This window comes from Tamandua tetradactyla, chromosome 7 (assembly GCF_023851605.1).
Source record: "Tamandua tetradactyla isolate mTamTet1 chromosome 7, mTamTet1.pri, whole genome shotgun sequence".
Classification (NCBI taxonomy): Eukaryota; Metazoa; Chordata; class Mammalia; order Pilosa; family Myrmecophagidae; genus Tamandua; species Tamandua tetradactyla.
In genome coordinates, this window is record NC_135333.1 from 24,577,015 (window position 1) to 24,593,098 (window position 16,084).

The 16,084-nt window shown below is 43.5% G+C and overlaps 1 protein-coding gene across 1 annotated transcript in view; it reads right to left on the minus strand.

Annotated features, from left to right (window-relative positions):
- Nucleotides 1-7,178: 7,178 nt before the first annotated feature.
- The window catches only part of SYN3 (synapsin III), a 437,285-nt gene continuing 428,379 nt past the window's right edge, over nt 7,179-16,084 (minus strand). Inside the window, exons 10-13 of the mRNA XM_077168643.1 lie at nt 15,230-15,364; nt 14,334-14,406; nt 8,535-8,811; nt 7,179-7,449 (exon numbers count right to left, since the gene is read on the minus strand). Coding sequence (XP_077024758.1) covers nt 7,317-7,449; nt 8,535-8,811; nt 14,334-14,406; nt 15,230-15,364 — 618 coding nt within the window. The 3' untranslated portion in view covers nt 7,179-7,316. The remainder of the gene's footprint in view (nt 7,450-8,534; nt 8,812-14,333; nt 14,407-15,229; nt 15,365-16,084) is intronic.

Consider the following 16,084-nt stretch of genomic DNA (forward strand, 5'->3'; position numbering starts at 1 on the left):
CTCAGGGAATTTTCCTTTTTTTTAAAATTTTATTTAATATATTGGCATCCTTTCTTCAAACGAAATTGTTTGCAGGAGCCCAGTTTCTAAAACGAATAAAAGCAGAGCTAGTCTGACTTAACTGGGCCTTGGGCTTAGTGCTGTGGGGACCCTGCTGCATAGTCTACCTCCTCTCCGAAGCTCTTTCTGAGGCTCTCCAGTAGAACTTCCTGGGTCCTGGGAAGCAGCACTGTGTGAAAATCCCAGGATTGAGGGACTCTTTGTTTTCGGCTTCATTGTTAGGAATAACTTTTTCCCTGTATTTTGAACACTTGGTTCCTTATTTGTAATCTAAGTAGATGACATCTTTTTAACAAACGTTTTCTTCGTATGCGTGCTGGTCAGACACTTGTTCTTCAAAGCTAGCTCTTATTTGAAGAACATGTTGATTTTAAGACTTGAAATACGTAAAATTCAAGATTTATTTTTACTACAAGAAATAAGGTCAAACACACATGATTCATCACACAAACAATTGTATAGAAACATGCTATAGTGACAAATTAAAATCTGAGTCACAATGCAGGAATAAAACACTATTAGTATCTGTAGGAAATATTAGGAATATTGCCAATGCCTTCCTGCTTTTTAAAAATTTGCTTTGCATATGAGGAAATGGCTTGGAATAGTATATGCTACAAGAACATTTTGAGGCCTCTATAAGTGAAAACTTTTTTTTTTTTTTGCTACACATAGTGTTTTTTTCCCATCACAGTGAAGAAAACTCAGTATGATTTTCCAGAATTCCTGTCACTTCAGTAACCTAATGTATAGATAAAGGATTGGGGCTACTGACATTTCTTTCTGTGATATTTTGTACTATCTGAGCTACAGAACAGCCTTTTTAAAAAATAAATGTCCGCTTAATGTCATATGGCTTTATTTGGGTCTGAGTTTTAAAGGATCACTCTGAAGCTTTGAAGAATCCAAATACCTTCTAGTTCAGTACATTTCTTTGTGGCATTGTAATGTGAGGTTGTACTTTGTGTGCTTGTGTGTGTGTGTGATGGGAGTGGGAGGGCTCCGTGATGACCAGAAGCACCAAATACTATAAAACTGAGTTTTCCTAATGTAGTCATTTTTAAATGGTCCTTGAGAGGTCCACGAATGGTGCTGGTGTCCCTTGCATACAACTACTTTTTCAGCCTCACTTCACACTTACTGGCAGACATCTCAAATCTCTCAGTTTAGGATACTGGCTTTGTGCCCTATACTTAAATTTATAGGCCTCTCAAAGTAATTTATTAAAAATGCATAAAAACACAACTCTCAAAGTCTTTCCTCTTGAATAGCTGGATTTATACCTAGAAGCTCATAAAATCCTGCGTTCGTTTCAATAGACTGAGACCACTGTCCTTTGTGTATTGCTGGTGTATAATGAGAACAAAATCATGATTTAGCAATAGCCCATTCACTGCATGATTTTCTGAATTCACCTTGGTATATTGTAATGCAAGTAAGAGTGTCATCGCAAGCATTTCGGTAAGTTCTACATCACTGGCTTATAGCTTTAAGACCTTTCTGTGGCCCCTTATTTATTAGTAGGAGCTTGCTCTTCCTTCCCTGTGAAAGTTACTGGTTTGACATGGCTGGTAATGAAATCATGGGAGGTCTTCCTTTCCAATATAAGAGTTTGTGATTCCCTATTAAAACCAGTGTTGCATTTCTGTCCTCTCACTCTTGCTCTCTCCAATTCCTAAGACCACTTAACTTAGCTTAATATCTCTAATTCTTTCTTACTCTGAAGGAGCTATGTATTCCTCTCTCTGCTCCTCTAAGTGGAGTTGGGCAGGTCCCAGTTTTCTGCATGAGACATAACCGTGGTTATCCTATCCTTTGGATAGGCCGCACAGATTATTGGGAAGTAATTATGTAAGTCACATAAAATGAAAGTTTAATCTTGACTAACAATTAACAGAAATGTCTATTCTAAGATTCCCCAATAGGTTTTAGCTCTTTATGCTATTCCATGTCAAGACCAATGAAATATTGGGTTGGCAAGGAAATGTTACTTGCTTCTTCTCTAGTTTCTGAAAGGGCATAGAGTGCAGACAGTTGAAATACGAGAATTTGGAAATTAAAATAAAATTTGCATCAATCTGTGTAAAAATAAGGAAAAGTTTAGTGATTTTAAAGGATTAAAGAAAAACCCACTCTAGAAGTGTCTAATTTTAGATTGTTTTTCTTAAAGGAATGCCTCACTAATTCCAAAAAAACATTTCCCAGCCATTTTCATCCTTTCCCCTTGGCCTGCCAATGAAGAGAGTCTGAGTACAAAGTCCAAGTGTCCATGTCTCCTTGATTTCTGCATGTTTTGTGCAATGGAAACACAAGGGAGCCTCTGTGCCCTTTATGCATGTGTTTGGTAAATGAACTGAATCGGCTTGCTTGTTGCCTAACCTTCCAGTTTGTCTCCAACCAATCCAAATGTGCTGCCTTCTATTAGAGTCTAAATATTAGACTGAAACCCTCAATTTCACCAGTGATTGCCTAGGGGTCTAGGACAGCCCTTGACACTTCCCAGTACGATTTGTGACCAGCCAGCTTGACCTATAGGATAAAGACAAATGTAGGAAATACATGTGAATGTGCCCTTAGACAATGAGCTATTTCTCCAGTTTACACTTAGATTTGCCAGGCTGACTTAACTAGCTTAAACTGTGATTCTAATCTGCGTCTTTTCACCAATTCTAAAAGTGTAACCCAAAATGAACCACCAACCTGTTTTAGGAAGTTGAATAAAGCACTTTTTAAAGTTGAATAAAGAGGTCAATCTGCTCTCCAGTACTGAGAGGGAAAGGGTTCTGAAAGGACACTGTGTGTGCCCGAGGCATGGCTCACGCTGAGGCTCTCTCTGTTCTCTGGAAAACTCTGTTGTGTTCTGTTGGGTGGAACAGTCGGTATGGCACTCAAATAGAATGCCACTTCTTTCCCTTAGTCCTGAGCCTTTGCTTTAAAAGCTTCGATATTATCCTGATCTGCTCACTACCACCTTGTCTGGCTGATGCTGACAATGACAACTTGTCTCTTTGGTTCCCAGGTGTGGCAGCCTTGCAGTCAACCTGCCTATAAGGCCCCACCTGGGTGGACCCCAGGAGATGCACACCACGGAGGAGGCCTCATTCCCCTGGGATTCGCTCCCATTCCTTTTTGGATTCCATTTGTTCTTGTTTTTTTTTGCACGGGCAGGCACCGAAAAGTGAATGTTTTTGGTTTTTAAGGCTAAAACATGGCATAGCTTTTCTTCACCTTCTTTTCTAAATTATCTATCATTTTACTAATCTCTCCACTGATTTAACTTTGTTCCTGGGCAAACACTATCCGTATACTGATCATCTTAGAAAAACAGCCTTTCTCCCACAGTCTTATTTTAATGCTTTGTTTACATTTTATTAATTTCATAGTTTTCTGGGAGGGCCAACCTCAAACATGTCCTCAACACTTGTTCTGTGCCCAGCAACATGCTCATGCTTAACTCGCATCACCCTTGCACTATCACACCAGCTTGCTTTCTGAAACCTTGACTCCCATTCTGAAACCTTGACTTCCTTTCATGGGAAATTGATGAGAACTTCCAGACGGTAGTTGATGTTCAACTTCATGGGGTGTGCTGCTGCCTTTATTACCATGTGAGCGAAGGCCTATAATTCCCCCAAAGACTTGCCTTTGGAAAGGTAGAACTAAGGACTCTGTCAACAGGGACAGAAGGTTAGAAGAGAATGTAGCAATGAAGAGAACCTAGAGGATTAATGGAAGAGAAAGGATATGTGTATTCCAGGCTCCCTGGAAAGCTAATTTCACATTTAGAGTACAACAGTACTTTATCATGCTGTTGGGAGGATGATTTCTTTGGCCGGTTGGGGTGTCCACTGAGGTTGCCTGCTTCAGGTTAGCACAGATCAAATGAGTAAATATGTTTCACTTTCACCAAGTCAGCCTGGGGGAAGATGCTAGCCCTTTTTCTGGTCAAGCTTGTAAAACAAAGGAAAAACCAAAACATACTCTTGCAGAAACTATATAGATTCTGCCTTTCCTTTTCACCCCTTCCTGTTTCAAAATGTTACAGTTATTAAAATACATTTTTGGAGGGAAAGTAGGCTAGCCTATGTGAAAAAACAGTCAATTTGGGGGATTTTTGGTCTCCACAGAACCACATGTACACAGACCAAAGGGAAAAATTATTTAAATTTGTTACTTACAAACTAATGTTACATTATGGATCTAGATATAGTTTGTGCATGGTTATAAAAATCAGGATGCCTGGTTTGGTAAAAGACCTGGGCTGGAATAGCTAGTTTCTAGGGACCAGGGACAGAATGCAGAAGATTGGGAAAATTTAGGCCACGTGGTCACTATTTATAGGGCTACTAATTTTGTTCACCAAAGGATTGGGTCCCTAGCTATGTTGGTGAATAGAATGTATCCAGACTAATACTAATTTCTCCCCTAGCTGCTTTTCCATATAGCTTGCAGCTCAGGGCTGCTGGTCTAACTTCAATATGAAGAGGAAATGGACAGATAAAGGTTCTGGGGCTGGGAACAGAAATTCCGATTCTTTTGGTCCATAATGGGACCTCACCTGCCTTTGCAACTAGCTCTTCATATGGCCTAGGACCCATACTTCGAGAAAGTTTGTCTAGCCTAACATCACTTGGCTGTGTGATTTGTGCTGTATTTTATTACTATCCTAGAATGGGGGAGAGTGTTTGACTTCTTCTACTGATCTTAATCTCTAACGTAGAAAGGTGATGTTTGCTTCAGTTGTTTCTTCTGTTCTTACTCTGCCTAAAACGTGTGGGCTTTATTGTGTTACGCCAAGCCCTGGAATTTTTCTCTCTTCCTTTTATTCAGAGTATCACACAGCATTATTTCTTTGAAAGATCTACTCGAGTAATGGGAGGAAGTTTTGTTTTGTTTTTTTAAGAGGAAGAAATAAACATCAAATCCTGTAAATCCCTGTATTTGACTCTTATAGTTGACTTCTGGGGGCAGAGACCTGAGTTCCTACTATGAGGCAACCCCAACTGTCATTGTCATGAGAGAAGCATTAGCTCAGGAACCAGAATGTGCTGAGGGTGATACCTGCTCAGCAGCAGCTTCATTTTTCTGGGCTCCTGGTCGTACCAGTTCTGCTGCAGCACACTGTTCAAGCGAAAGGGAGGGAGATGGATGACTGGGCAGAGTGAGGTCCAGCCATGCGAGCAGGGACTAGACACTAAACTCAGCAGAACATGCAGATAGAGTAGAGTGGTGTTTTCTTTTGGTTTTGCTTTTTGTGCAAGAGAGAGTACCAGTCCTCACTGATTCATGCCTCAGCTCACACTGTGCCTATTTTATATGGCTGCTGATCAGTCAATGCCAAATAGGCCTAAGCCCACCAACATTCCCAGCTGCCCATTTATGGATCCCAAAGGTATTGGTAAATGGATCCATTTGATTTCTATGTTGCCACGGATGCTACCTATTACTGAATTCAAGATCTAAAAAACTTCTGAACTAGCCTGGTTTTCCTTCTTCTTAATTCTACTCTGATCATGATGGTGGGAAGCTGGCCCAGAGAAGAGGACAACCTGAAAGGCCAAGTGGAGCTCTACGAGCTGGGTATAAAGCTAGCACCATTGGTACTATGCCAGTCTCCAGCTAATAGTTTACTGGAAAGCCAACTGGAAGGCAGGATCTGCTGAGGTCAAGAGTTCTAGGGGACCCAATGCACCCAGAAGGAGAGGGTCTCTGGCCTTATCCCCACCTCACCAGTCTGTCGTACTTGGAGGACTAAGAAGTTGGTGACTTCTCTTATGCTCCTGGAAATGGATAGGGCTCAGCTGACTACCAAGAAATTTGCATTTCTTGGCCATGTCTAGAATTTGTTCCAGGCCAAGAACACTTCAATTTTTACCTTCTTTTCTCCCTCTCTTGACCCCTTTCTTCTCTGTGAATGGTGAAAGGAAAATATACCTCAAATCTCAAAGTGGGCAGGAAGGGAATAACCATAGCTATGTTTTAACATCCTGGACTCTTCCTGGATGGTTTGGGCACCTGCAATGTTTCTAGCACCAGGTGCTAGGTGATTTGGGATACCCCTCAACCCCATCTTTAGTGAATGCATTCTAGTGTAGTGGAAAGAGCACTGGAAAGGGAGTCAAGGCTACTTTTTCCTGCTCTGCAGTTAAATTATTTAGTCCAATAAGTATGGATTAAACTAAGTTAAAACTGGTTTCTTTACCACAGGAATTCCAAAAGACTTTGACAGATAATGTGTGCTGTGAATCTCCGAAAGAGAAATATAAATACATTTCCTAAACATATCTGACCATGGGACAATTTGTAATGAGTAACCTACTAATGCCTTACTGTACACAGTTTATGAAATGCTAAACTAGAAATTGCTATCATTGAACTTTCTTTCCTGCACCATTGATCTATTGACTCTCTCTGGTTTCTCATATATCCTGGAGGAGGAAACATTCTGGAGGGAAGTCAGAGAGACCAGATACAGTGGTATAACAGAATGCATGGAGGAGCCCTGAACTATCGGCAGCATCTTCCTCTGAGAACTAGTAAAGATTCCTAAAAGGCCCTGTGGTCAGTTCTTGACTGTCCAATTCTGAAGAACACTGCCTGTGAGCTGCATTACAAGGTTTCCCATCCAATTCTGTTGTGTTCTGAAAAGCTCTACTCTCACTTTTCCTCAAGATCCCATGAAGGCCCAGTGTGATGGGGTCTTCATCTGCGTGGTTTGAGGGAAACTCTCTTGAGGGTGGATGGAACTAACAAGGATAAGTGGCAGGTTCCTGGGCTTTTCTCCTTTTGTTTGCAAAACACTGTCAAAAGATTATTGCCTCATGTATTGCTGAGGTCCAACTACAGTGTCTGCATTTGTTGGGGGTGGGGGAAGACCTAGAAGGGGTCTTCACCCAAAGGCAAGCAAAACACTAACAAGAAATGTGAAAACTAGCCACAAATAAACATTTCACTTGGTTACTGGAGGCAGGGAAGCAAGCATCTGGGTGGATGGAGGATGTGGTGCCTATTTTCAAGGCCCCCTTCTGAGGAACCTGGGGGCTCTCAAAGGACCACCACTTGATTGGACAACATTGGAATGTCATGGGAAAGGAGAATGAGAACACATACATAATCCATTCTTGTATCAAAAGTATTTAGAAAGTATATTCTCAGGCCCTCCATTCTGTTCCCATTGGGAACCAAGGCTGAGAAGGAAGATGAGGCAAGAGGACAAGAGTGTAATGAAGCACTCCCCGCTCCCAGCCTGGATGGAGTTAGTCTGAGAACAAGCTGGCGAAGGACTTCCTCAGGTTGCGGATGGTTTCGGCCTTGGCCTCGTCTTCATTTGGGGTCCCGCGCTGGGAGGTGTCAGATGTGCTGAGGCTGTTAGTCAAGGACTGGGATTTGCTGAAACAGAAAGGCAAGGGGGGTTGGGAAGACAAAGCCTAGGCCCCTGAGGAAATGAGTCCTGGAGGCTGCCTGAAAGCCTGATGGGTGAGCCCATTTAAAATAATGATATTAAGACCGGAAACTAGGCAAACACTCACATGATGCTAGACACCTTACATACATCATTTAACTATCACAATAACCTTGCAAGGTGTCTTTGCTGCTCCTCTTATCAAGAGATGGGTCTGTTTCCTTACTTCTTGAGTCTGGGGTTGGTCATTGACTTGCTTTGGACCAAAGCATGGGATGGAATGGCATTGCATGAACTCCAAAGCTGGGCCTCAAGAAGCCTTAAAGCTTCTACTGTCAACCTTTTGTAATGCAATCTACCATGTGAGGAACCCTGACCTAGTCTGCTGGGGGATGAGACCCCATGAAAGAGAGTCCCAACTCTCCCTCTAGCACCAACAGTCAGCTAAGTGAGTGAGGTCCTCCTTGACCATCTAGCCCCAGCTGAGCTACCAGGTGACGACAGCTGTGTGGGTGATCCAGGAGAATAGGGTTAACAGATTTAGCAAATGAAAATACAGGCCACTCAGTTAATTTGAATTTCAGATAAAAACAAATACATTATTAGTATAAATATATTGTGTGAAAAATTAGGGGCATTCTTACACTCAAAGTTAGTCACTGTTCACCTGAAATTAAAATTTAACTGGGCATCTTGTGTTTTTTATGGTAATCCTATAGGAGAGACTAGCAGAAGAACCTTCCAGCTGAGCCAAGCTCAAAACAAATGACTGAACCATAAAACTATGGACAAATAAATGGTTGCTTTCTTAAGGCATGGAGTTTTGGGGTGGTTTGTTATGTAGCAAGAGATAACTGCTGTGTGTACATAGGGAGGGGCATGGTGAGGTCTAATCTATACTCTCACCTGGCTGGATCCATCCAAGTTCCATCTTTCAAGTCTGTTTCTATCTATTTAAAATCTGGGTGAGGCCTCCCTGGATCTTCCTTTGTCTCTGGGTCCCTGCCCACGAATCAGCCGGCTCTACCCACATTCTCCACACCACACCCTTCCCCATTCCCACAGCACTTACTTGAGATGGGGCTGGGGTGGCGTTGGCTTCTTGGACTCCTCACTGTGTTGGGAGGTGCCGCGGCCCTGCACGGGGGGTCGGGGCTGTGAGGTGAGTGGGGCCTGGTTTGGTGAGCTGCCACTGGGTGCCCGGGACAGCTGCGGGGAACCTGGTGACCTCTGCTGCTGCGGGGATCCAGACTGGGGGCTCAGAGGCTGCTGGCCTTGTGGGGAGAGCCTCTGCTGGGAGGGGCTTCCAGATCTTGGGGGCTGAGGAGACTGAGCTTGGCGAGGGCCCCCTACAGGGAGAAAAACATTGAGTCGATTTTTTTTTCCTTAGGATAAAGATGGTTGTACACAAACAATGTCTCTTCAAGGATGTTCATCACAGTCTTTTTTTTTTTAATATATATAACAATGCAAAAACTGAAAACAATATAAATGCCCAACCCTAGGGAACTGCTTAGGAACATTAAAGATATTTCCATACAATGGAATATGCTGTGGCCATTATATCGGCTGTGGTAAAACAATATTAAATGACTTGGGATATTGTTGATAACATATGCTAAATACAGATTGCTAAATGAAAAAAGCAGCTTATAAAGCAGTACACACAGTTTTCAGTTTGCTATATATGTGTGAATCTCTGTGGAAAAGGAAGACTGGAAGGATACACACTAAGACCAGCATGTCTCAGACTTTAACGTGCGTATCAGTCACCAGGGGAGACGGGGAAAATAAAGGCCCTGGATCAGTAGGTCTGGAATGGGGTCTGCAGTTCTGCATTTCTAACAGGATCCCAGGTGATGCTGATGAAAACCATACTTTGGGTAGCAAGGCATTAAACAGTGGGTAGAGAAGTAATGGGATTTGAGTGATTTTGACACCCTTCTTTCTGCTCACCAAGTGTCCACACTAAAGATGCATTAATTTTGAAACAATGCAAAGAATCCACCTTATTTTTGGATAGCACTCTTTTCCAAGAACTTTCAAAAATACATTGTTTGATCTAGAGAAGCTGTCAGGGAAGATTCCGGTCTTCTCATGAGAGAGAGGCAGAACATGAGCCATACACAAGGTGTCATAACTACATGGTCTGGCCACTGAAAGCAAACAGGATCTTTGGCTTGTCACTGTCACTGTGCAGAGCTCACATACTTTCACCTGCATTCAAAGGGGATCATGAGCATAGAGACTCATTAGCCACCCCATATGGTTTTGAATGGAATTCTAAGGTCTCAAGCAAGCAAAGGTGCAATCTCCTTGTCCTCAAATCATGGTACCAGGACTGCTGACCGTGAGTTGCATTTTGTCAAAGCAGACTGCTTGCTTGCTGGGTCTCTTCCCTCTAGGATGTGCCTGCTCCAGAAAAATACACCACGGTTATCTCACCACGCGCCTTTGGGACCTAATTGCTGGCAGACCCTTCAGACAGGTCAGGAGACTGAGAGGTAAAATGTGCAGGAGCCTACCTCTGTAACCCTTTAACAATGTGGCCTCAGCTCTTTTGAGCTCAATGAGCCTGTTTTGAGCACTGTCACCTCCCAGCCTTGGGCTGGACATCCTTACAACAGCTCTGAGCATTAGGCATTTTCATCATCCTTGATTTTATAAGGAAAGTGAATTTTGGACATACTGCGACTTGCTCAAGGTGTCATTTCTAACAAGGGGAAGAGCCAAGATTCAAACCCATCTCTTTATGTGAATTAAGAAAAGGTGCCCTTCCTCCAGTTAAAGCAGCTCTGAGCCAGGTCCTTAGCTGGAGCCAGGTCCTGAGGATTAGGTTTCAGCCCCAACCTCCCCACTCTGTCTGTCCTTCACTGGACACACTGGTAGAGAGCATGAACTGCATGCCTGCTGGCCCTGGCTCCACCCTGGCACCAGGGGCCCTAGGTCCCGTCTCAGCATTGCCATCAACTGTTTTGTGACCTCGGCTAGTCACTTCTCTCTGGGCTTCTGGATCCTCTTTTGTAAAATAAGGAAAGTTGGACTATACATCAAACATCCCTTCCAATTTGAACATTATGAACCTGGGGAACACTTTCTAAGTTGGATTAAGTTTCACAACTATAGAATTATTGCCAGGTTGCACCAATTTAGCAACTGACTGCATAGCTTTGACTCATTCTTTACCTCTTTCCTGACTGCAGTTCCCAGGAGATTGGAGGACCCATTGATCTCAAACTCAGACACCTAAAAGGCCAGGCAGATACATAAAATAAAGCAGGGGGATGTAGGAAAAATCATTTGGTTTTTAAAAATTTCCCACTTGAGATAAAAACATGAGTTCAGAGCACTATCTCTCTAAAGAGACTTAAGCATGAAGAAATGGCAATGGACTACGGGAGTACAATAGAGAAGACTAGGGCCTGAGACAAATGGGGGGGTTCCTACCTGTTCTAGGGGCAGCTGATCCTGAGTTGCAGGGGCAGCTGCTATGTAGGAACGCAGGCCTAGTGTTTCTAGAGCTTCTGTTTTATCAATAGAAGCTAGATACCTATGCAAAATCTCTTGAGTTTGAAATGTTCATTTCTTTTTTTGTTTTTTTAATCCCACTGCAGGTCAAAGGAAATACCTGTTTTCTACTTGTACCTATAGTATCTTGCAAAATCTGAATACTCGTTCATTCACTTATTAACTAGTTTTTGAGTCCCTATTATATACTTGGGATTCATCAAGAGACATCCTGGTTATTTCTTCCAGCTACTTGTCAAAGCAAACAATTTGGCAGTTTTTACTTGAGCAACGCAAAAAACATTAACTTACATATAGAAAATTTTGCCTAGGCACAGAATTGGTGTGAAAAATGATGACATTCATTGAGGGAAAATGTCATTTTTACGGAGTTGAAAATGAACAGTGAGTTAGCAAATGAGTTAATAATGTGATCCTGTTATTTGGAAGAACTCAATAAAAGCACTGTTTTATAAAATTAGCCTTGTTATTTTAAATTTGAATGTTAATTCAGCAGGCATTTTTCTTTAATTACATAAATTGGTTTTGAATTGATTGTTTTTCAATTCACTAAAAGTGTGTTTAGCCTCATGTTGCTTAAAATAATCTCTCTTTGTCAAGCACGTCTCTACTTTGGGCCAGAAGAGGAAATCAGAATACAGTAGATCTCTGTTTTAGGAAAGCTCTGTTCAAAAGTGTTTAAAAAAGTAAGTCCTGGGGCAGAGTGGGAAAGGAGGGGGTAGGGCAGAGCACGTCTAGGAGACTGGCAAGAGCAATGAATAATAGATTTTAAAAATTTATAACTATAGAATCATTGCCAGGCTGGAGGGCAGTGGGGCTAACTATAATAACCATGAGACTGACACATGTATCATAAGTATTCATAACACACAGCTCAATAGTAAGTTTTAACAGTAAGAGTTAAGACCTACTAAGTACCACCTCTGACCCAGGCACCTTGCTAACTGCTTCACATGCATCATCTCACGGACACCTCTCAATGACTAAACATAACAACTGCTGTTTTCCTCCTTTATCATTGAGAAACCGAGGCCCAGAGAAACAATGAAACTTGCCTAAGACTGCAAACATAGTGAGACACGGGACTGGATTCAAGCACAAGCACATCTGTCCGAAGAAAAATAGTAATGATCGTTCATCCACAGTCTTATACAGTAATGCAAATGTGCCTTTTCTTAAATACTTTATGCTTTTCCAGGAGGAGAAGCAAACACAAAAAAGATGGATGGGGCATTTTATCTGAGACCTGTGGAAGAAAAAGCCTTTAAGTGTCAAGGGCCAGTTTTCCAAAGAGGCAATGAATCCATTACTTTAAGAAAAGTAATTGGTATTTCTAAATTTGGAGATACTGAGCTATTTGTGTATAACCTGGTCGTTCCCAGATGTTTATGTGACATCTGAGACTCAGAGTCAGAGCTCTGAAGCTATTGAAAGTCAGCATTACCCTATACTGCAACTGTTAAAAAAAAGTTGAAAAGTGAACAGACTTTGACTAGAGATGTGAATGAAGCTGATAATCAGAATACAGGGTGAAGGATGATACGGTCCATATTTTAAAAGTTAAACTTCTGGGCGGGCCGCGGTGGCTCAGCGGGCAAAGTGCTTGCCTGCCATGCCGGAGGACCTCGGTTCGATTCCCGGCCCCAGCCCATGTAAAAAACAAACAAACAAACAAAATACAATAAAACAAGAAAATGTTTAAAGATGTTTCCCTTTCTTCCTCCCTTCCTTCCTTCTCTCTGTCTTTCCTTCCCTTCCTCCCTCTCTCTCTAAAAAAAAAAAAAAAGTTAAACTTCTGAATGAGACTAAAGGGAGAGATGTTTATTTGGTGCAAAATTTACATTTTGAGTAGCATATTATTTAATTTAACTTGTGTGGTCAGTTTACTTGAACACCATGGTTACATGGAATCTTGAATAGGGTGGGAGATCTTGTTGGTTTGTACAGGTTGGTGTGATACCCCGATGCATCACACAGTGATTTGAGCAGAGAATAAAAGGGTGTTAGCAGAGTTCCTTTGGATTCTGGTGAGGAAGGAGGAAATGTTAAACTTTCCCATCTGGGGAATTTCTGATATTCTCATGAGCAGTGGGGACAACCCACTTGATCTTGGGGTTCGCTCCTATGAACCTTATTTCTGCAAAGGAGAAGCTAAGCCTGCTTATGATTGTGCCAAAGAGTCACCCCCAGAGGACCTCTTTTGTTGCTCAGATGTGACCTCTCTCTCTAAGGGGGTAGATTGAAATACTAGAGGTTGATGTAGGGGAGGGGTAAGGAGTATGGGATGTATGAGTTTTTCTTTTTTATTTCTTTTTCTGGAGTGATCCAAATGTTCTAAAAGTGATCATGGTGATGACACACAACTACGTGATGATATTGTGAGCCACTGATTGGCTGTATGAGTGTGAAGATTTCTCAATTGCAAAAAAAAAAAATAATAAAAAGTGATTGGAAATGCCATGGCATAATAATAATAACCTTTCTGGCAATTTTTAAAAGGTGATCTTTAAAAGATTGCAGTGAAACTGCCTGCTGTGGTTTCTTGATGAAAAGCTGCTCTGCAGCCTCGAAGCAGGCAGGAGAGAAGCCCAGAAACCTTCTGATTCCAGGAGAGGAGGCAGGATGGATTGTCCCTGAAGCCCACAAGAACACCCTAGCAGCTGACATGCAGTGAGAAAGTTACTTAAATGATTGCCATGATTTCTTCTCATATTCTTATCAATTGTTAATCCATTCTCTAATAAACGATGGTATTTACATAGGAATGTTGGAATGTTTTTTGAGGAAGGATTTCAATTGGCAAGGCCAAATATAACGTCCCAAATGGGAGAAAGCATATATTCTTGCTTTCTTTCTCACTGTAGCTAGTTGGTTCATACATTTATAAGGTATCATCAGGTGGCTAAGAAACTTAGACACTTTCTAGAAGGTCTGAAGGGCCAGACTTGTAAACTTGCCATTTCTTTTTGTGTCTCCTTGGGCAAACAACTTTTCAAGCCCCAACTTGCACCTCTGTAAAAAGGAAACACTGACACTTTCACTGTAGAACAGTTGAGGGGTTAAAATGAGAAACCGGGTGAAGAAGTGCTAGCACAGTAGCTGGCAGCTTTTAGGTACTTAATAAATCTACCTACTGTCTTCTCTGCCTCTTTCCTTGACTTTAAGAGATGACAAACCTCACAGTCCTCTGCATTCCTCATGTGAAGTTGGGGTACATATCCTGTGGATAAAGTCTTATGATGGATTTTCCAGGTCACCTTCTGGAAATCCCACACGTATCCCAGCATACATTTCCATAGCCTCACTGAGAGGAGTCTTCTCTCCGGTTTGTCATGGGTCCTACCTTGTGGGGATGGGCGTGGCTGGGGCTGGCCAGGCTGGGGCCCTGGGGATTTTGCCGACTTTGTCTGTGGAGCCTAGAGCAGAAGAAGAGAAAAAAAAAAAACCCACTGGGATCACCACAGCCATTTACTTTCTGGGAATAGGGGAAAATTTAAGCTCTTTTGTTTTTTACTGAGGCAAAACTTGCACAAAAAGCACACAACTCTTAAGCGCACAGAGTAATGGACTTTTAGTTCTCCCACATTTGTGTAACCACCGCTCCGAACAAGACAAAGCCCATTTCCAGTGTCCCAGAAGGCAGCCCCGTGCCCCTCAGCGGCAGCCACCCCTCAAGGGTAACGACTCTTCTGACTGCTAGTATTATAGATTCGCTTTCGTGGGAAAGTGGGGAGCATTTCCTGAAGGCTGGGAGGCGGGGGCTAGCATTTATTTAGAATTATCTGGTAATCCCGATGGTGGGGACTGTGGAGGGGGGTAGCTAGCTGGAGCTTGTGGAGCCTGGGGGATGGGGAAACGGAAGACACAACAGTCCATTGATGAGTGCCCTGGGAGCACACAAAGGGTATGTGTACACACACTCACACACAGCTCAGGCCCAGCATGGAGGGGACAGAAGGGACAACTGACTTCTTATGTTAATAATCTCTTCCCACAGAGATCCAAAGTCCGGTTGAGACAAGGTCTTGCTCTCTAGGGTGGTGGAGGCAGAAAGGGTCCCTGCACAGGTTCCCATACTGACCTGCTCCCCTACGTCCAGCCTCTGCCCAGACCCCGTCGCTTTCTCCCCAGGGTGCTTCCTGCCTGGGGGTATCTCCCATGGGGCTAGTGACTCCCCATCCCTAGAGAGCTTGGCATTTCTTAGGGCTACAGAGTCTTCTTTGCTTCCAGGGATCCTACCCACGGTCTCAGCGGTGAGGACACTGTGCCCCCTGGCACCAGGAGTTGGCTCATTTTGGAGACGACCAGGTCGGCCATTAGCTGTCTGTCCTCTTCCACGTGCTCTCCAATCAGGGGCATCGAGCTGTCCATCACCTGCGGGGAGTGAAAGGAGGGCTGAAGGACCGCTCTGCCAGGGCAGCCCGGCAGCTGGGCAGCCCATCCTGGAGGGCTGGCTCAGGCCTGAGTTGACCACTAGATGGCGATGTTCTCCACGGCAAACCACCCAGCCCAGCACCTCCAGCTGGGACCTGGCCCCTGGGAGACTTCCAGTTCCCTTCAGTGCAATCCAAATCCACTCCAGCGGCTCAAGCTCTATTCAGCCTACATTTGCTGAGCTACGGCAGTGCACCCGACAGCCGGGGGAGACTTTACTGACCTTTTGTGCACTTTTCTTTGGGGAGCCGGTCTCCACCCCCTCCTTTCCCACCCTGGCCCCCGCCCGGGGTCAGGGCTGGCCCTTTCTCCTTTGGCCCAAGGTCAAGGCTTTCCACAAAGCCGGAAACGGTGAAGGTGGGGGCTCAATTATGACAAAAAATGACATGGCCTGGAGTTGACCCAGGATTCAGAGAGAGGAGGGAAGAGGAAAGGCCTGTTCTCCAGGGCCCGAGCAGAACACACGCCTGGGGCAAAACCCATTCTGCAGGGAGCCGGGCTGTTTCTCTCAGGAAGCAATTATCTGGGGAGGGGGCCTGGGAGGCTGTAGAAGCCCATCTTGTTTTCTTTTCTTTTTTTACAGACGGGGAAACTGAGGCCCAAGGGTGGGAAGGGACTTGACCTATTTCACATAGGCTGCCCATCCAGGGAACTCCCGGG